This window comes from Melanotaenia boesemani, chromosome 15, assembly GCF_017639745.1.
Source record: "Melanotaenia boesemani isolate fMelBoe1 chromosome 15, fMelBoe1.pri, whole genome shotgun sequence".
In the NCBI taxonomy this organism is placed as follows: domain Eukaryota; kingdom Metazoa; phylum Chordata; class Actinopteri; order Atheriniformes; family Melanotaeniidae; genus Melanotaenia; species Melanotaenia boesemani.
In genome coordinates, this window is record NC_055696.1 from 13963755 (window position 1) to 13985657 (window position 21903).

The 21903-nt window shown below is 39.9% G+C and overlaps 1 protein-coding gene across 1 annotated transcript in view; it reads right to left on the bottom strand.

Moving 5' to 3' along the window:
* LOC121654758 (transcription factor COE1-like) overlaps positions 1-21903 on the bottom strand; it is a 95325-nt gene that overhangs the window by 61604 nt on the left and 11818 nt on the right. Inside the window, exon 6 of the mRNA XM_042009030.1 lies at positions 19618-19686. Coding sequence (XP_041864964.1) covers positions 19618-19686 — 69 coding nt within the window. The remainder of the gene's footprint in view (positions 1-19617; positions 19687-21903) is intronic.

Below are 21903 nucleotides of genomic sequence, written 5' to 3' on the forward strand. Positions count from 1 at the left end.
TCATGTTGCATTTACACATGCAGAATATACACAGACATAAAGGCTGCGAGTGGAATAAATCAATGTGGTAAGAATTAGCCTGTCAGGCATTTGGTCTTTGCAGATATGTGTGTGTGAGTGTGTATGTGTGTGTGTGTGTGTGTGCGCAAGAGATGAAACAGTATTCATGGACTGAATGTTCTATGCAGGAAGTGGCAATGATCCACTTCCTGTTGGAATGGAAATCTCATCTGTTCAACGAGCTGCCCAGGGTGTTGCCACAAGCAAAAGAACACACAAACTGGAGAAAAATATGGAAGAACAAGAACACCCGTACGCACACACTCACACACACACACACACACACACACACATAGACCACCACCCAGTCTATTTCAGTCTGCCATGTATTGTCACCTGAGCTCGGGGTAAATACAAGCGCTTTGTTCTCAGGGGCTTTTTCTTTGTGTGTGTGCTCTTTACATAAACCAACAACAACAATCTCATATGTATCAAGGGAAAGGCCTCTGAGACTAAATCAGACATAGGATGAACATTTTCTTGTGGATGGTGTGAGCACTACTGAGCAGCCACATCATCCCTTGCTGGTCCACTTCATATTTATTCAGAATGAGTCATGGCCGTTTTTGGCTTTGTTGAGTTTAGTTCTTGTTAGATTTCTGTTTCAAACGTTGATCTATTTCTTAGACTGTAAACAGGTGTTTTACTTTAGGTTCTGTTTGAGTTCAGGTAGGGTGTCCTGTGTGTTTATCTTGTTTCCTGTTTCATTTAGCATTTTATCACTTGGTGTATTCTGTTGATTTTACTTCTCAGATGTAGATTACCACACCTGCTCCTCATTTCTCATGAGCCCATCACTGTATCTTTTGCCTAGTTTCCTTTGTTCTTTGCCAGACCATAGCTTGTCACGCATATTACTGAGTTCATTCACAAGTTTTGTCATCGCTGATTTCAAATGTTCTTTCTTGTACATCCTGATTTAAAAGAGCTCTTTGTTTGTTTTAAAGTAAAGTCTCAGTTCAGTTCTCCTGCCTGCCCCTCACATTGTTGTTCAGCTTTTGGGTCCCACTCCTCTTAACTTTGGATTGTGACAAATCTTTTACTCGTTTTTTCCATCTTCATGCTCTAGTGTCTGTTAATGTATGCAACGCAGACAAGGAAACCACTACACAGGCTGTAAACAAGTTTTAAATTCTAATAAATCTTAACCGTGCACATTTTATAACTTATTTTGACATTACCCACAGGAGCTGAATAAGAATGAAAATTAAGTGGCCAGATTGGACGTTGACTGAACGTCATGTCAGCTTTCTTATACAAAGTCTTATGATGTCCAATTCAGCCCACGTTTGAATAAACTTGGTGATTACACAGAAATTAAGCAGTAAATGAATGATCTGTTGATGTGTACTATGTGATTGATGAAAGAAAAACAACATACTAATAAGACAGGATTGGGGTAATTCTGTCAGATATAGCAATTACAGAAATCTGCTGAAGTTAAAGGCTGTTTATGACCACTGCATGGTATAGGTTACCTGTTGCTTGATTTTCTACCTGTTAAAGTTTAATATGGTATGAATAGAAATTATGCCCCTCTTTTTGAATGGATAGTATCTGCACATACATATTATAAGGGAAGGAGGGTGTTTTAAGAGTAAAACAAAGATATTTTACTCAGACTTGTACAAATATTAATTTAATCTACAGTTCAATGTTTTCTCTTTTAAAAGTAAAACTTTAAAGGTCCCATATTATGCAAAATTCACTTTCTAAAGGTTTTCTAACAGACATATGTGTCCTCATAGCCTGTGTATGAGGCCCCAAAATGAGAAAATTCTATCACCTCTCTCACTTGCTTGCCCCAATTTTTAGCAAATGTGTGCTCACATGGGTGAGTCTGACATCTTTCCCTTTGTGACCTCACGAATGGAAATAATCACTCCCCCCAGTAGTAAATACCGTTGTTGTTGTCAGAAAGAATAAGTAAAAGAAAGTTTTTTCGTTTGTTTGTTTGTTTTTTTTTTACAAGTCTTTAAGCTAGAAAAAAAGCTATAGAAAAAAGGCCTTTATACTTTCCTTAGTGATTTCATGGTTCAAACACAGTTCATCCAGAATGAGTTTTCACATCCACATGTGGAGAGGGTGGGGCTACAGGAAGAACGGATCTCGAGCACAGCTCGGCAAAAGACCGGCAGACTGCTTTTGTCTTATCCACTTGTCTTTTTCCATTTATATCCTTCACTGGGAAGCCCAAGTGTTCCCAAAAATGGTGATTTTAACCACAGAAAAAACTTTAAACTCTGGTTTCTCCTTAAAAATTTCACTAGCCATAGTGTCAGCTAACCAGAAGCTGTGAAAAGCAGTTACTCTTCTGTGTGGGAACTCGGTATGCCTCTGGTCCGAACCGAATGTTCCGTACTGAAAAATCCAAATATGGATAAATGTACCGTTACACCCCTACTGTCTACTGTTCTTTGTCAAAACTTTGAAAATGACTTAATGCATGATAGTAATGTTATAATGTATTCAAGTTAGAACATATTTAAAACTTAAGACAGTAAAAGCATTTTGAGATTTCTCAGATTTTTAGAACTTATGCGGATGAGTCCCCTATCGATGGCTAATTCGGCAACAATCTTCCATCTTACCCGTACTGTGAGCTCTCCGGCCAGTTAAAGACTGTCTTGTTTTATATCTTGCTCTGTCCCTTTCTCCCTTTCTTTTCCTCCAATAATGTCTTTTTCCATTCCTTGGCTGAATTAGCCATTATGTAGGTTCAAAATCCCCTGTGTGTTTATATTCATTTGCTAGCATATGACATGGTGCGTAAAGCAACCTCAGCTGCAACATTTTGCAAAAAATTTGTATGAGAAATATCACTGTGCCATTAAATGAGATAGGAACAAAGCGTTTTAATGTCAAAAAGTTACGTAGTGCATCTTTAAGATAGTATTTTATGTATAAACATGATTAGTAGCAAATCATAAAATTAAGCTGTTGGCTTTCCCCCGTCAGTCTTTAAATGAACCACATGAAATGAAACTTTAATGATTTTACAACCTTTTTGCATAATATACCAGGCAGACACAAAACCAGCCACATTCCGAATGCAAAATGTTTCAAGACAAGAATTAACATAAAAAGAAATAACAAATGAAACTGAATCTCGTCTTCCTTAATGTGCTGCGGCTGCTTTGCTGAGGCAAACAAACAGATTTGACTAGTAAATAGAGTTGCAGCACTCTGGTTGCATCTCTTGAGATTTAACCTTAACCCTGGAGAATGTTGCATAACAGCAACAAAGTTGACAGATAAAACACAGGCTGTTAACACCCCCACCTCCCTCCCCCCAGTGTTCGACTAGACAGCAGCACCCAAACACAGGGACTCCTCACTACACTGCCTTTACAGAGACTAATTACCGGCTGGCACTGAGTGTAGACAGATGGTCGAAAGAGAGGTGGAGACAAAAGCACATGGGGAGATAGTGAAAAGATATATATTGTTGCCCAAGTGTATGTAATAGATTGTGCTAGTGTACATAACCTATTTTACATCAAGAAATACTTTCTACCCCATGCCAAAGGAACTGCCTAAACCTTACAACCTGATGTCAGATGGTTGTTCCCTTTAACTCAGTAAATTGAAGCAGTTAAAACATTTAAAGACTTGGATAGTAAAGGTCTTTCTAAGATGGCTTGTTTGTACCACATTCTCATGATTTGTCAGTTCCATTGACAATATGTATATGGTTTAATATTTTACATTAAAGCACCAAGCAACTATATAATGCAAAAGTTGAGGCTGAAAACTGATTTAATGTCAAAACACACTGCATTTCTCAGCAGCTCCCCTGATCTTGTTAGTTTCTTTTAGCTCATCGGTTTGTTCTAAGCATTTACCAAAAATAGCAGCTCCAAACAAAATCCCTGCATCACATACAAAAACAGAAAGAGTGAAATACAGTCAGGGAGCTACAAATAGATTTCTCCAAAAGGGGGAGTAATGAAAATAATGTGCTTTGTGATGTTATGTGATAAGGTCAATTAGACCAAAGAGTCCACCTTGCATTAGTTCTGAGGATATTTCTATTTTCTGTATCAACTAAATAATTTGTTCATTGTATAAAAGACCATATCATAGCAGGTAACAGATCTTTTGTAGCCTGTTCATAAAAGCAGATAAGTACTCTCGTATTACTCTCTAAGAGGCCTTTCATAGTACTTCAGTTTCCGGATCCTGGTATCTGGTGCTTACTACCACAATGTCAAGCTGCTGTAATATTTAGTCACTGAGCATAACATTTCATTTCTGATGTATTCACAAGTGAAACCTTCTTTAGGGAAGCCCTCGTTGAGAGGATAGTAGCTAGAATACCATGAGAGTATTAGCTGATAAAGCAAATAAACCTTTGTGATTTGCACATGCCTGCAGATTGTTCTGATTGTCTGCTCCATCAGATCAAGATGTTTATTAACCAGCCAAAACCCATCGTAGCCCGTTCAGTTCACTGGTGAGACAGCAGCTGAATTAAGGAAGGGTGTTAGCATCGGGCAAGCAGTTAGAAATGTGTTCCCTTTCCCAGGATTTAATGGCTCTTTAGCATCAAGAAACCTCCTCATGCCTGGCATAATTTGTAAGAGGGGGTAGGAGGGGTGGTGGTGAAATAAGCTGTGGAAGTTTTTTTCAGAACAAGGTTTTTTAATAATGGTTTATTATTAGTTTTAGGAAACAGAGCTGGTTTGCAGTAGTTTGGGTTTGAACAGTTTTCTTTAAAAAAAAAGAAAAAAAATTATGGTTAGAATTAAAACACACTTTTACACAACTTTTAAAACTAATCCAGAACCAAGAGGCCTGAAGCCAAAGGTTCCTGACATAATGTTGATTTCTGAGAAGTTTGGACCGAGACCAGGCTTGTAAACCCCTCTGACAGCTGATGAAAGATGACATTGTGCCCCGTCCATCAAAACTAAATGTAGAGATACGTCAATGAATCTTGGAACTTTACCGGCTAGTTAGTTTGCATCAAATCCACAGATCAAGCTACAGGTTAAAAGGTCCAGTTCGGTGTTAAAAGTGACAATTTTGGCACATTGCACAAGTTAGCAATAGCTAACACAGACTCCAGTTCCAAGCAATTCTTGCATAGCAGAGCCAATGCTCATATTATGAGTAAAACATATACTTTTCAAATGACAAGCCAGTAACAAATCGGTTTTATGGCTGAACGTGTGAACTTATGGCTTGAGTTTATCAATTTAACAAAATGCCTGTCCCGATTAAAATAAAAAAAAAACTGTTCATTACTCCTCCTGTCCTCCCACTCCAGCTTTCTTTGTCAACCTTCTCCTGCTTTCCAACCTGAGTCCCCTGCCCCACCTCCTTAGTTATTCCTTCTCTGCCTCCCCCACAGCTCTCCCCGTGCACCTCTCTCGTTAGCTGGGCATAAATCTCCAGAACTAACCCAGTAATTTAACCAATTAGCATCTCATATATGAAGGTGACGCCTAAATAACGACAGAACAGAATAGTGGTGTATATAGCCCCGGATAGTGAATTTACAACCTCTCGTTACATATTCAGCCAGCATAAATCAAGTGTTCCCCACTTGCACTCGGCCTTATGGGCAGGCACGGGCTGAGGTGGAGGGAACAGTCTCCTGGACGCGAGTTAGTTAATCATGTGAAAATAAGACACATAACCTAGATTCACATAGACGTACAACCACACACACCCATCAGTGAAACACATACTTGTACATGTAGATGCATGTATTTACAGTAAACACAGAAGCTCATTCACACTTTCCAATACGCGCTTTCCTAAGCGTGCATATACCAACACACATCCACACACACACACACACACTCTCTCAGATGCTTGTATAAGCAATACACTGCCATAAACAAACAAAAAACAAAATAATCCCTAAACAATACAACAGTAAATCTAAGCACAGTTGTTTTGTTTCATGCTCCTCCTTCACCCTCTGTCTCTTCCTTTAACTCCTCCAAACACACACACTTCTGCTTAAATGAGCGTTTCCGTGTGTTGATGGGGAAGACAAAGAGCCCAGGCAGCACCCGCTGTGTGTGTGAAGGCTTGTGTGCCTCTGGTGTTATCTCGGCGCGTGGTTCCTGCAGCGGCGCAGGGCGTCTGGTCGTCACAGCGTCAGTAGTGACAGCAAGTGAGTGATAACTGTAGTAAAAGTGCAGTAAACAGTCTGAGTGATGGCGGCTGTCGGCGGGGCCAATTGAGCGTGTGACATCAGCCGTGGCACATCAGTGGAGAAGCACAACGGTAATGACAGCATCACCACACAGCGTGCTCAGGCTATCTGTTACTGCTTAACAGCCGACACACACACACACACACACAGACACAGAAAATGAGCATATTGTCACCGATGGGGATAAATCTGACTTTCAGCTGCAGTTAGAACCTGCAATTTCTCTGAAATCACTACTAAGCCATGAAAGAGAATTAGTCTCTTCTGTGTGGGGGGAAGGTGAATGGTATCTCAAAACAGGGGAATCTCAGGAACTAGGGTTTGGGTGTAGTTAGGAAGGTGAAAGGTCATGAGCTCAAGTCTCTGGAGAAAGACAACAAACACTGCTGCTCCCAAAAGAGGAGACTCTGAAAATCATTATAAAACCCACACACACGTAACAGTCTCACACTCACAGACTCTCCATACCACAAATCATTATAACATGTAGACATATAATGAGGTGGTCACCTTCTAAACCTTCTAAAAACTAATCCCCTGATGTCTTCTGCTCTCACCTGCTAGCCTCCCACGAGACCCGCTGCCTGTGAGGAACTCATAATTAGGCACAGGGACACAGATATGGGAGACTGAGACTCACACAACAGCGGACAGAGAATTTGGTCCATAGTTAGACATTAATAGTAAATGCAAGGATCATGCTAGATAAGAACTATTTATGAGGAAAAAGGCATAATTAACACTAAATAAAGTGATGTGCTGGCAACTTTTGATCAACCTTTGCACAACAAATGCAATTTTTAGTTGAGGGAACTTTAACTTTAGAAAAAAAAAACAAAACAAGTGATCGTGAAACTGAAAATGAGTTGTATTTTCTCTTGAATTAAGATGTATGAAGAAATCTGAGATACTTGCATGGCTTGATAACCTGTAAGTAACATTTCTTAGGGGGGGAAATACTTACTAAGAATATTTTGATAAAGATCAAGCTGCTTAATAATACAATGTTACAAGTCACATACCATATATTATATTAGTGGATACACAAACAATTGCTATTATCTTCAACAAGTATGATCTCCTCCTCTTAAAAATGGAAAAAAATCAGATTTTTCTTTTTTTTTTAATAATAAAAGTGCTTATCATATATATATATATATATATATATATATATATATAATAGAATCAAAGCATGGTCAAGCACATGGTCAATGATATTGCATAATATTCCATTAACCATTATTAAAATTAAGTTTGCAAACACTACTGTACAAACTCGAGGCTTTAACTTCCCCTTTATAAAATGTGATTAGTCTTGGCAGGTACTGTCCTCCTTGAAAGCATTTAGTGAGATCTGGCTATGCAACTCCAGATTATGATCAAGAACTTGATGCAGAAATTACACAGAACTTTTCAAACAATGCACTGGCATGGTGACATTAACATGGTGCAATCACCTGCTGCCTACAGCTATTGACAGCTGCGTCCTCTTTGCATGCCGGCATGGTTTGAGATCACCACAAGCATTTTCTAACTTTAGTTTTCTGATGTTAGCTGCATCAGCACTGTTCCCCATGTGGTGTTTTACAGTAAAGCTGCAGCAATTATTTAAAAGTTATTTTAAATTCAGAACAACATCAATCTATTCAGTTTTACATACATTTTATGCAGTCAGGTGTGAGCTTAATAGGAAATTGCTGTCATGCAAAATTGGATGTTTGTATTGGTGATATAGGAGTGCTTAGCTTCTTCACTTTTAATTTTGCTTTTTGTATACAGGATTAATACAGTGGTGTAAGTTTTTGTTTACCCCTTTCACGATTTATCAGATTCCTTTTGAAGGAAGGGCTAGAATTGTACACAAAACAGAGACTCTGACTGTTTTGTTTTTCAACCAAAGCAGATGCTGAAGGCATGCAGCTACAAACATCATATGAGTGTGCTCTTCCTCTATAAAATTGTGACAGTTGCTGCAGGTGGCAAATAAATAGCACTATGACCTGTGGGGACTGTGTGTTTTTTCTATTCCACACTATACAACCCATAGTCAGAGCAGCTACACATGCATCTAAGCATTACTAAAGTGGTCAAGCGTAATATTTCTGTCTTTTTTGGATAACCTCTTGGTGGGCAACCCAGTGCAACCAGTGCAAGCTGCACCGGGTTGCTATCAGTTTGTGGCTTCCAGAGCAGTTTTCTTATAAACAAGCTTAATATAGCTTTATAATAGCTCAAGAAGACCAGCTATGCTCATGCCAAAGCCACAGGGCATGGAGAAGAAATGCAGATTTAAAGAAACTGTCTTTCATTTTAAATAAACAACAAGATGATAGGAGCAGGTTTGACATTTAAGCTTGCTAACACCTACACAGCCTGAGTTAAGTTCAAGTGTTCCTATCTTGCTTTCTCAGCTTGGAGAAAGATACAGCAAGAGACAGTGAATGAGAGGAAGAGAGTGGCATTTAACCTCCGAGGGTCAGACCTAAAGAATTAGCTGAAATTCTTTCTGATCAATAAGTCCAAGATGTACATGCACCCACACAGTGATACATGAGCATAAGCACACAGATACACATAAACCACTCTTAATAGGCACCCATGAGCTTTAAAATCTAAACACTTAAGCGTAAAAGACACAGCTGCGCTCTACCCTCCAGTATCGCATTAACTGACGGCTAATCGATTACTGCTTGATGACCTCTGACCCCGCTAGCTTCCTGTGTGACACCTCCGCAGCTCCATAGGACTGCACTTTCCTGCCTCTCTGTATGTGTGCATTTGTGTGTGTGTGTGTGTGCATGCTAAGCTTGATGGTACATCTCAAACCAGTGATAGTCCATCAAGGCACAATTATGGTAGTATCGGGATGTTTTTTGTCTGGGATTGGAATACATTTTGTTTGTTGTTGTTTGGGCGTGTGCTGTATGTTGCCATGGCGACACAGGCAGTGTGCAGATCAGGCAGCTCAGTCTGGGAGGGGTGATGCATTTGTGTGTGTTCGGAGGTAGATAACAATGCCCCTCTCTGCGGGACACTGGTGCTCTCTTCCTGCTGTGCTCTACACGGGAAATACTGCCCAAACACACACACACACACACACACACAGATATTTATACCTGTGTGGGTTACGATGACTTCACCAGCTCGCCCTGCAGAACCTGAACAAAGGGAAACAAGACCTCATTGTGGACTAGTGTCCCTCCAACACACACACAGGCGAGTGTAACGTTTGCAGACTCAGCCGTCTGTTAGATTGGACAAGGTTAGCATTTTTATTTCGACACGGCTATTAATAATGAAATGATGCATGGCTGGCACATTTGTACACTCCTCCCCTCTCTGCTCCTCTCCTCGCCCCTACAAATTCCTTTTTACAGTTGTACAAACTCTCATACAGTAAGTAAACACACTCTTACTTGGCCTCCCGAAACCCATCAACCACCAGTACACTTTGTGGTAAAGGGAAAATTCCTCTTCTCATCAGTGTGTCTGTAACTGTGTGTGTGTGTGTGTCTGCAGAGTTTCCAGATAAACTAAATGTGTTTACCTTTTAATGACAGAGCTTAAGATATTCACACACACATCCACACACACACCATCAGCAACCACCTATCGTGAATGAGGCACTGTACTCTTCCCCTTAATTCCGTGTGTGTGTGTGTAAAAGAGAGAGAGGGGGTGAGAGGCTAATGGCTGTCCGGCAATGGGAGCATGGTAAGAGAGATCTCTGTGCAGGAACCCATGGGCCTTTAACCACAGTTACACTGCCCACCAGGAGGTTATCCACATATCACATGAAAACACACACATCAGTCAATCAGTAGGTTAAACATGCATTCAGCTAATTTGTGAGAAAACCAAATGGAAAAGACTTCTAAAGACTTAACAAAAAAAGACTAGTCCTCTTTTCCCCCTCGTGTCTCAGCCATTTCCTACATTATGATATCATGTATAATGCACAGTGAAGTTGTGAGGCTTGAAGTTATTTGTTCCAAGTTTTAAAATGTAGCCTAAATCCTGTCCACACTTCTGATATAAAAAGAATATTGAGCAAAATTTCACAGCAGTAAGCTAGAAACCTTTAATGGGTTGCTGCTGGAATGTATCTGATTTCACTGGCAGTGGCCTCTGTGACCCTGCATCTCCGCGTTTTTAGTTTAGCTTGCATTTAAAACTAAAAAATATATTTAAAAGTAAACAAGTCCTTTAATTAAAACACACAAATAGTTCGGTCATACCCTTAAAAATGACCCATAACAACGTCCTCTGAAGCACCACCCTACAGGGAAGTACAGCTAACGTGAGCATTTAAGGTTTCCTTTAACAAGGTGCAGAGTCCTCAAATCAAACAAGGAAAAGGTGCTCTTCAACTGTTAAAACACATTCGAGGTTACAGTTTAAATACATTATTTTTGCATCACGCCCATCACCTTTTAGGGTGGGACAGTCACTCAAAGGTTCAGAAGGGTGGCTGCCAGCTGAACTGAACCTAATTACTCGATGTAACTACAGTTCTATGCCTTGAAGGAACGTCGATATATGTATATCAATACATATATCAGTCATCATCAGAGCAGTGGGCCAAACAAAACGCACAGACAACTTGATTTTTTCTATATATTTTTGAATGTTTTAAGGTGCTCTTTTCTTGCGATTCTGATGTTGTCATTTTCCAGCATGGATTTGATAACATTACACACAGACGCCCAGCAGAATGGATGGATCTGCGTTTGTTATCTTCCAGTTGGTTTCAATCTCACAGATGTGTTTTGAGGCAAACCCATTTTTTAGTGTGGACCAGTGCATGTCCTTAATGGAAATATTTTCATTGGTGCAGTTTAGCAGTAAATTTCCACCTTTACTTATTCTGAAGACAAGTCCACTGAAACTTGCACCCAATTCACAAGGTCAGTTGTCGTTTTTGACAATATGAAGCCTCTTAACGTGCAGTAATGAAGGCATCACAACAGCCTCAACAGGAACAGATGGGAAAGCGTGAGTGTTTGAGGCCATCATAGTGTTTGTAGCTTTTAGGGTAACGTGATCCCTCCCTGAGGGTGTGTATGTCTGTCGGGGGGTGTATATTGGGAGACAGGAGCAGGAAGGCAGGAAAGGGAGGATGAGAGAAGTGAAAGAGGGAAAACGTGGAGGACAGAAAAATGGAAAAGGGTATGTGTGTGTGTGTGTGTGTGTGTGTCTGGGAGGGGGTTGCAGGCACACATTACACATCTGTGTGGACCCTCTCCAGTTATGCCCCAAGGCAGTTTTCTAACTAATATTTCCCGCCTCATTCCTAAAACATGCAGACAGAAAGCTGGATAGAGAAAGAGAAAAAATAACTTTCCATCATCAGCTTTATGTGTTATTCTCTACCAAAACTTAAAAAAATAAAAACAAAACAAACAGAATGACCCTCATCTCAGGGTTTGTCGTCAGCTTGCAACCTTGGCCTTTAGATATTTGCTGCAAAATGGAAAGGAAGAGAGGATTAAAGACAAATACTTCCTCTACCACAGGGAGACAAACAATCAGAAAAAGAAAACAGTGAGATAATGAAAAATAGATAAATTAAAAGAAAGGGGGAGAACAAAAATAAAAAAAACACAACTGCTCCTAAAACTGACAACACAAATCTTCAAGTCTGACTCTGAATGAGCTCCACAGAGTTAGTTTAGACACTTAACTAACAAAAAACTACATGTCTGCAGGTGTGTGTCTCCCCATTAAACAGGCAGTTAAACTAAATAAGTGAATGCTGAGCTTATAAATGCTAGGACAGGTGCACAGCGAGACTAAATGAGATAAATGAATAAAACATTCTCCTTCTCTCCTTTTCCTCCCTCTCTTATCTGCACAACCTCACACACGTACACACAAAAACAATGTGTGAAGTGAATGCTGGCATTATGGCAGTAGTATGAATAATTCTCAACAAGGCTCATCTTCATGAATCTCATGGCCTTTAGCAAAAGCAGTGCTTCAAGTATATGTGAAAGTAAGCAGTAGGGAAAAATATATGTCCCAAACGATCCCAATACCCCCCAAAAATTAAAATCACCCCACAAACCAACCAAAGAATATTCCTGAACACCCTGGACCACAGAATGGATAACAAGCTGAATTACAATAGTTCATTTCAATGCAAAACGTGAAAAACTATGCAAACACCTTAAACTAGGTAAATCTTGCCCTTTCAATCAGCTGTCTTTTTATACATGACAACAGCAGACACTTAAAGTAATGAAAGCATCACAACAGCTTCTGCAAAATAGATGGTAAAATGTAAGTGTTAAAGATATTTCATGTGTTTACCTGCTTTAAACAGGTAAAAAAAAAAAGAAAACATCTGCAACAATGAGTCAAAGGGTTTGCTAAGGGATTTACACATCCAAGATAACTTGCAATTTTCCTCTGGGATTAATAGTTTAATTTTTCATATGTTTAAAAATTTCATGAATTTCATAACTGATATTTTTCTTCTGTCAATGCTTTTGGTGTTTTTATTTCAAACTTCACTCTTGGTTTCAGTCACTGTTGTTGATGTTAAGACACTTAAATCACCTGGTTAAGCTTAGGCCTAATCCACATGGAGACAGAAATTTATATATATAAATATTTATTTAAGTTTTCCATAAAGAAATTATCATTTCAAGAAATGTGTTTGTCCACACAAAATAAATGAAATTACTAAAAAGAGAAGTAATCCTGACCTGTAAGTGGTGTTGCAATGATGCCAATATGCACCAAAAACTGAGAATTAGAGAGTATGCGCATAAATTCATGCAATGTAAACACGCATACGAAGGATATGTTGGAGAATCAAGCTTAAAAGAAGACATTTATGTATTTTGGGATTTTTCCCAGAATTGCTGTAAATGCCATGTCGTGCTCCGTAGCTTCTGCAGCACCAATGGAACACTTTAATTTGTCATTGTTGTAGCTATTGGCAGGGTTTGTGCATGAGGGTTAAGGAAGAGGAGATGCTATGGTGTCATAGGTTTCAGAAAGATGAGTATTGGTTGTAAACATGGAAACACTAGCATTTTCTGATTTATTGCCTTTGGGACCCACTTAAAAGAAAATTGCATTTGCAGGCCCCAAAAATGCTGGTTGAAAAAAAAAGTTGACAACACATCCAAAAGATAAAAAACTTTAGCAGATATACGCAACTCATCTCCATGTGGACATGACCCTCGTCTTCATAGTCTTTAAAATCAAGAAAAGCTCAAAAGAGACCCTTCCACAAGCAGCAATAGAGCAACACACCAAACTTTCTCAGAGAGCAGAGGGAAAATGAGACGCTTTCATGGCAGAGGAAACACTGAATTTTCTTTCTAACAACAAAAACACCGTAAATATTGGTCAGCAATCGTCAATCTGAAACTAAATTGTATGTATCCGTGTTGCCATCCAGCTCAATGGTTTGTTATGCTAGTTAAAGCTAACAAACTAAGAGACAGTAGGCTACAGTGTTCCTGAGAGTTAATGACTAATTTAGGAGATATTGTCAAATTTAACATTATTTGCTTGTTACGCTGTGACCAGGAAATAAAAGCCATTCAGTCAGTAACACAAACAGATCATGAACACAATGTCCTGAAGCCCAAACAAGTTATAAACAAAACTGTGACTTATCTGACAAAAACAAAAATTAACAGCCTTTGCAAAAGTCTGAAGCTATTTCTCAACCAACTTTAAATCACTTATTATAATGAGAATTGTGTTTTATTTTTTTAATGTAGATTTTCTATTATTAAAAGCAGTTTCTGACAGATGATTCATAGTTTACACCTAAATATATTCTATTAGTTAATAACTAATATGGAAAACAGAATAACTTTGAGATCTCTAGATAATATACTCATCAATAAATGTAGACAACTCTGCTGTCAAGTCCAGAAATCCATGATGCAATCCATGTCAGCAGATATGTAATTACAACTTGTCCCCTCAGATGGTACAACACACAAAACGGCTGCTGGATTAGTCTATATAATGTGACATTTATATATGTCAGGTAAGGCCTTAAAGCCCCATGAACACTGAACAGTATGACAGAGTTGATATTACTGTGACTAACTCCGGCCAAGCAAAGCTTAGTGAGAATTTTGAAGGATGAAGATCTGAAAGAAAGGAGGGCAACAAAGAAAAAGAGCAATGAGGACAGGTCAAGAAGGAAGTAGGCAAATTAACTCATCATCTGTTTTGGATGAGTGTGTGTGTGTGCACATGTCAGACGGTGACAGCTGAGAGAACAGTGACACACCCGGTTGGTAGAGATATTTTGGTAACTAGGGCAAGCAAGAGAGATAGTGAGGAAGACAAAGGCAGAAAAGATGAAGAGATCGTTTAGATGAGCCCTCTCACTCCCTCTGTCGCCTTTCTTCACCTTCTCCCCCTTCCACCTTCCCTCCCTCTTCTTCCAGCTGATTGACAGCGCCCCCACCTCCCAGACTCAGCGCTCTTTGATTGACAGGACTCCCCAGACTGAAGCTCTTATCCCCTGAAACAAACCTTGCTCTGCTCCTCCTTCTCGTCTTCTTTCTCCTCCTCTCCCCTCTGTCTGCCTCAACAAGCCTCCTCATTTCCCTTTACTCCCTCCAAATGCTGTCTCATCGTTGTCGCCTCCTCATTCTATCGTTCCTCCATCCCTCTTTTCCCATCATCTCTTCCTCAAGCTGTGACCCCTCTTAACCCTATAGATTACACACACACACTCAGACAAGAGTGCGCACACACAGGGAACCCCTTAAACCCTCAGGCTTATGTGGGCCCCTTTAGACTCTGAGACGACACACTGGTTCACATAACACCCCCTATACACACACACTGACACACAAACTGCCCTCCTCAAGTCTTGACACCGATCTAAGCCCTGAACACACACTGCCTGAGACTATAACCCCCGAAACTACACACACAGACTCTAACACACACACAGCCTGGGCTTATTAAGCCAATTGTAGAAGTCTAAACATGAAGCAAGCTGAGCAGTGAGGTAGGTAACCCCTGAGGGCCACGGAGAGACTGAAACTGAGTCAAAGAAGGAAAAAAAAAGGGAGAAAGGGAGAGGTGGAGGTGGAGGATGGGTAAGAAAGAGGAGGAAAATGATAAATACAGGAGGGGGAAGTGGATATACGGATTGGAGGAGAAACGGAATAAGACGTGATGAAGATATTGATTGAGGAGACAGTGAAATTTACAAGGCAAAACTGAATGAAAGCCACACACACACAAAAGTACTCACACACTAAGAGAGGAGAGTGGATGTGGCTCTTTAGGAGTCAAGCAGGCGTATGATAGGATATCGTTGCATGTCGTTAACCCTATATTAACCCTGAGAAACAGTGACACACTCACTGCGCCACAACAAGGATTAACTGGGCCACACACACTCTAACACAAACACACACACACACCACAGTGATGAGCAAGCTGTCAGTCACACAAGCACACAAATGCACACATGGATGACATCTTTACTGACACCATGCAATGAGCTGTCAGTCACATGCAGAAAGTCCTTTTTCTCACTACTTTATTTGTTTGTATCCACAAATAACTCCAGTGGTCACTAATCTGTTTGTTACAGTGTGATGCTCCTAATTTTATGCATTTTGGTAATACAGGATATTAAAACACATGCTGATCGGAAAGGTTTCCTTTTTTAAAAAAAAATCAGTTCACCCCGCATTTGATTCACTAATAACAGGTTTACATGGATATTCTTCCATAGGCACATTTTGAAGCATACTAATGTACATATCTGGCATACAGCGATTAGTCAGGATCCCTTGGCATCACAAGTCAATGCAGTCTTTAGCATCTGTTTTAACTCAGCGAGCAAAACTTGTGAAGCAATATTGAACACAATTAGTTGAAGTTAAGAAGTAAATGTTTTAGAACTAACCAAAGTCAGCACCGACTTGGGCAATATTTCAAATCCATCTGGGATGATAAATCAGTGTTATCGTGTAGCTATGTTTGAGTTTAAGCCAACTTGGTAGCAATACTTGTAAGGGTAGAAAGGAAGTTTAAAGAGAAGATAACTCTAAATACAACATCTGACTTCTCCTTTTGTGTCCCATCAAACAGCACTGCATCAAACAGACACAGGAAGGCTTTAGCACTTAAATGCTCATGAATGTCTCCTTTGAAAAAACATGAAAAGAGAGAAATATGTTGTATGTTATTAATAGATTATGCATAAACTAAAAAGCAGAAGTTTATGAAACTTGGTGAAGAGCATTGAAAAGGGGAGATATGTAAGTATTTCTCCGTTTTTCTTTTCTCCAGTTTTGGTGCTGGCATGGTTTTGCATTCCTCTGCTAACAAGCGATTGTTTTCCTGATGTATGTAAGATGTGGCAAGTTTGTTTACTTTGTTATGTCCTTCCACAGTCTGGTCTCAGCTTGCTAGCAGCTGTCAATCAAATTCAGACACCGCTAACAACGGTGGTGCTTAAAAGCTATCAAATGCTGTGAGAAAACTTAACCAACAGAAATGTTTACGAAAAAGTGATGAACACAGCTCATTATTGTCACGTTGATTTGTCAGGTTGAGCTGTGTAGTGACAGGGAATGAGCTAATTTTTAGTTAAAGTTTCTTTGTCGTTCTTTTCTTTGAAAATTGTGATTTAGATGATATCCTATGTCGTTTGTAAACCTGCTGGGGGTCAGCAGCATTTTACTTGTTATTTCTCTTGTTGTTTTCCCACATTTCTTTTTCACATTTCTGCACATCTGTGCAGATGGATAGTTGATTAGTGGAGATAGTTTGCTCATCTTTCTTATTAAGCTACAATGTGTTACCATTAAGAATGCCCCTCCATCTCTGTATGGAATCTGTTATATTTTTCCAAAGACTTGTGACTTTCTTCTAATTACAAAGAAGAAAAACGGGAAAGGAAATATTACTTTTTTACTGGAAGGTGATGACTAAGTGGGATTTATGCTGGACTTCCTTTGTGTTTACAATCAGTGAAAAGACTTAAAGCTATTACTGTTCTGTGTCTATTTCCTTCCACATGTTTGTGTCGGACAGCAGAGTTCCAGATGTTACACGAAGAGGCTGTGAACCACTGCAAAGTGGAGGGGTGGGTGGGGGGTACAGGAAGTATCCCACGGTATCCAGGGTAACCTTGACATTCCATCCTGACCAAGTTCCCTGACATCTCCCAGAATTCACTTATGCTCCTTGCTTTAACCATAGGAAAAGGCACACACACACACACACACACACACACACACACACACACACACACGCCTATGCATATAGTCATTGCAAATCTATGCTCCAAACAATTCAGTGCCTCACATTTTATTTCTCTCTATTATTTTCTTGGTTCCTGTCTATTATTTCTGCAATTCCTTAAGCGGCCCAACCCACACCACAATTATCCACACATATGCACACATCTCTACACATTCACTTGCACACCTTCCAGGCAAATGTATAATGGAGTGTAAGCTAAGATGTCAGAGATAGCCGGTGTAGAGATAATATAACATGGTTCATAAACACACAGGTAACATACACATTTTTATGTACGCCTCTCATTTTTTTAAAGTCAACATGTGGGGTTTTTTTTTGTGTTAGAATACAAGAAAAAAAGTTGAATCATTGTGTACTCAAGGGTGTGTTTAGCACCTTGTGAAATTTTTCTTTAATTTTTATATTACTTTCCTACAATTACATGTAACTTTGCAGTTTGTGTATTTGATATGCAACACACATGTTTATCCACGCTGTAAAATATGTCCAAACACACAGACAAAAAAGAGAATGAGAGAAAAAGTGCTTTTTAGGTTACAAGCATTTGACACCAGAGGAGAGGACAGATTCAGTTCTTTCTTACGTGTATGCAGTACATGAAAAAGACAGAGGATTATATTTTATGCATGGATATTGAAGGTAAGCATAAGTTTAAGATATTAGAGTGAGATACTGATACAGACTGAAGAGCAGAACATTTACTGTAAGATCCTGCTGTCTATTTCTAATATTTGACTTGATAAAAATCATATGAAAGCAAAACAGTAACATGGTACCATGTCTGGCTGCCCCATCAGTCAAAACTGTATTAAACCAGATGGATGTAGCCTTTGCCACAAAATTTTTTTTATTTAATAGGTAGTTGTTTGTCAGCACTCATCCATTTGAAAAATGTGTAATGTTGCTGACAAACAAATGGACACAACCAAAGCCAAAGAGAAGTTGTGTAAGTGTACATTCTCCACATCTGTGACTGCTCACCCACTCTGCATGATGCATAAATAAATGGTTTAGATAGAGAATTATTTACACATCTATAAAATGAGAAGCCTGGAAAGGTCTGGCGACAAGCCACATACCTATAGGGGTACTGAAATGGTCACTGGTCTAAGACTGAACCTTATAATACAGCAACATCAAGTCCAAGGTGCATTAATATATTAATATTATATTTATATATTCTAAATTCACAATATCATCATATCTGGTCATGCTGCAAAAAAAGAGACTAATTTTCATGCCAGTCTACATGAAGCCAGATGCTGAACAGTTAGCTGAGGTGTGTTTTCTCTCCTGCTGCTTATGACAAAAAAACTCATGTTTGGTAGTAATGTGGTGACAGTGACGAGGATATTTCACTCCTCTCCCTGTGAATTATCCAAACATACACAGATGTGCCTGCAGTCAAAACTGCTCACACAGGGTTAAAACAACTGCCAAGTAGGAATCAGATTAAAACAAGGTTGGCTCTCATTTCAGTTTTTCTCTGCCACTTCTTTCTTTGCTCATGACCCATTTTTCTGTGCTGCTGTAGGAGAGACAGAAAGAGGGGTGGGACGGGTGTTAAGGGAGGGATAACTTCAGTCCTCCACTCTGACAGACAGACAGGCAGGAAGAAAGACAGACACACAGATGCAGAACGAGAACAGCAGACAGCTCCTGCTTGTACGCAGCTTTTTAATTTTGCTTTATGTGGAGGAGACATTCATTCATCAAAGTACTGGTTGTTCACCTGAGTCTGAAGGTATGCACAAGTGTTTAGGTTGCAACAGAGCTGCTGAAGTGCATTCATATCCCCTCTGAACAGATTGGTGATAACACACTTGAAATGGACTTTCACTTGATCTGTAAGGGTGTGTGGACTTTTAAATGCTGCCACTTTCACCACTGGGAAGCTTCATTGTTTAAATGAAAAGCTTTTCTCTAAGACGTTTCCCTCTGTCTCAAAAAATAAGGCACAATAAGTATGAGATCATCTAGCCACACAAACATCCCGTCCCATCCTGCTACCCAAACAGGTCAGCACAGTCCCTCATCCAATATGTCTGGCCTGTGTATGTGCAGGGGATAGAGTGGGAGAAAAAAAGAAAGGGCAAAGTGAGAGTCAGTACCTGTCGATGATAACGGGGTCTGAGGGTGTCTCATTACGGTTTCCACAGCTCTTCTTGTCACAGCATCGACTAAGAGAAGAGAAGAGTCAAAGAAAGAGAAGACACAGAGCAAAGTGAGTTTGACTCAGAGACTATTCAACACATTATATGAAAGTTCCAATTTAGACTTAAATTGGAGTGTTACAGCATAATATGACAGTATGAGCAGGGAGCTTACTACCAAATTCACATTTGATCATATCAGTCAAAAAAAAAAAAGGCCAACAGGAGTTTTACTGAAAGTCTATTGAGCAGATCCACGCTGACAGTGCGGCTAAAAATAGTCTTCGATGACACAGATAGTGAGAGCATAACAGTGCATGAAAGAAATACACCAGGTTTTAGAGAAACAAGCCAGCTGGGGAGTACGTTGGGCTGAGAGTTATTCACAAAAGTATGTTCATGTTGTGGTAACTATTGTGGTCAGCTGCTGATGGATGACTTCTAACTGGTACACAGACACAGACTGACCAACCCTGATTTTTGTCCATTGCCTAAGTGCACCTACATAAGAAGTGGAGAACAAAGCGATAAAGGTGGCTGGCTTGGATGCTTGTTTGTCGTTTACCTCTAGAAGACACGGCGGAAGGGTAAGCAATGGAAAGATGGAAGCCAGCGGAGGTGGGATGAAGTTTTAAACAATGCTCTTCTGTGACATTCTCCCTGCTTTGCATCTGGATGATACTTTGATTTCTGCATGAACACTGTTCTGCTGCAGAACTACACACGTCCCTTCACAGCCACTTCACAGGCACATTAGTTCACAGTAGAAATTGTAGTAGTTTCTAAATTTCCTGTATTTGACTTTACAAATCATGACAGCCCTAAGTTTTTAATTACATAAAACTATCTACCACTTTTAAGTTCCACAAAACACTTAAATGAGTAGTGAGATAATAAAATAAGAGAAGGTAACACCTCAACTGGGTTTATTTATTTAAAAAAGCAAGTTTAATTAAACTGGAAGAGAAAAGTGACCATGCATGCCTTTAAAAATTCTACATGACAACCTTCACTGGTGCCAAAATGCACAATAAACAGGTAAGTTGGAGGGTTGAGAGCTCGACAGCTCAAAGATTATGTGGGCGGGAAGCACACCATGAGCAAAAAACCTGGCTGGCATACAGAAATTCACACATATGTACTACAAGTGTGTCAAAGAGCCTTTCTTTGTGTGCATCAATTATGAATAAAGGTGTAAGTAGGAGGGAGGAGGATAAAGATGGGGGAAGTGGCAGTAAAGCGTAAGAGGGGTGAACGTGGGAGGGAAAACAAGAAGGGGGAGGGGAGGGGAGAGAAGGGATTTGGGTGGGAAGAAGAGGAAGGGGAGACATCTCAGGTTTCCCACTGTCACAGATGGCAGAGGGGAAAGAAAGAGACTGATACGTTACACCTTACTCATTGTCTCCACTATCTGCTACTCTGCCACGCTCGCTGCCCTCCCTGCCGTTTGCTTTCTGTGGCGCTGTGAACTGGATCACTGCACGGAAACTTTCGCAGAACAGCGCCGCATCAATGAGAGGTTAGAGATGAATAAAAGCACAGATAAGGAAATGGGGGAGAAAAAAAGAATGGGGAGAAAAGAGGAAAGCTAAGATCGACGAGGGAGGGGTGGGAGGTAGGGATGGATGGGTGACTGTGTAGAAGTGGAGGGGATGGGGTCGATGAAGAGACGAGATTAACGGAGGAGGAAGAAGAAGATCCAAATGGAGGGGAGGTGAATAGGAAAACAAGGGCTGGGATGGAGATAATGTAGCACTTATTGCTTTGAATCCTGGTGATCTAATCATCTACTCTCTCTTTCCCTGCATCTCTCTCTCTCTCATACACACACACATACACACAAGCATACACACATGACACAAAACCTTTCTGAACACTATGAACTGGAGATGCCATTTCACCTGATATCATTGAAATAACAGCTTAAATTTCTGAAATAGTTTGTTAAAATGATGAGCTGTTCAACAGAAATATACCTGATGGATTTAGTTAATTATCACTTATTAAAGAAAAACACCAAAAACTTGACAGCCGCTCCACTGGTAGCATCTGCTGTATTTATGTTTTGTGTCATAGAAAAAGACAATCACATGGTTAAACAAACCAACATTATCACACTTCTCATCTGTTAGAGATGAGGGAAGGTGGAACCGGGATTTAAGCTGCTGATTTTGGCAGACAAGACAGTTTAGCACCACAATTCTTTACTACAGGGCCATGAGGTTGAATAAACACATGCACGTA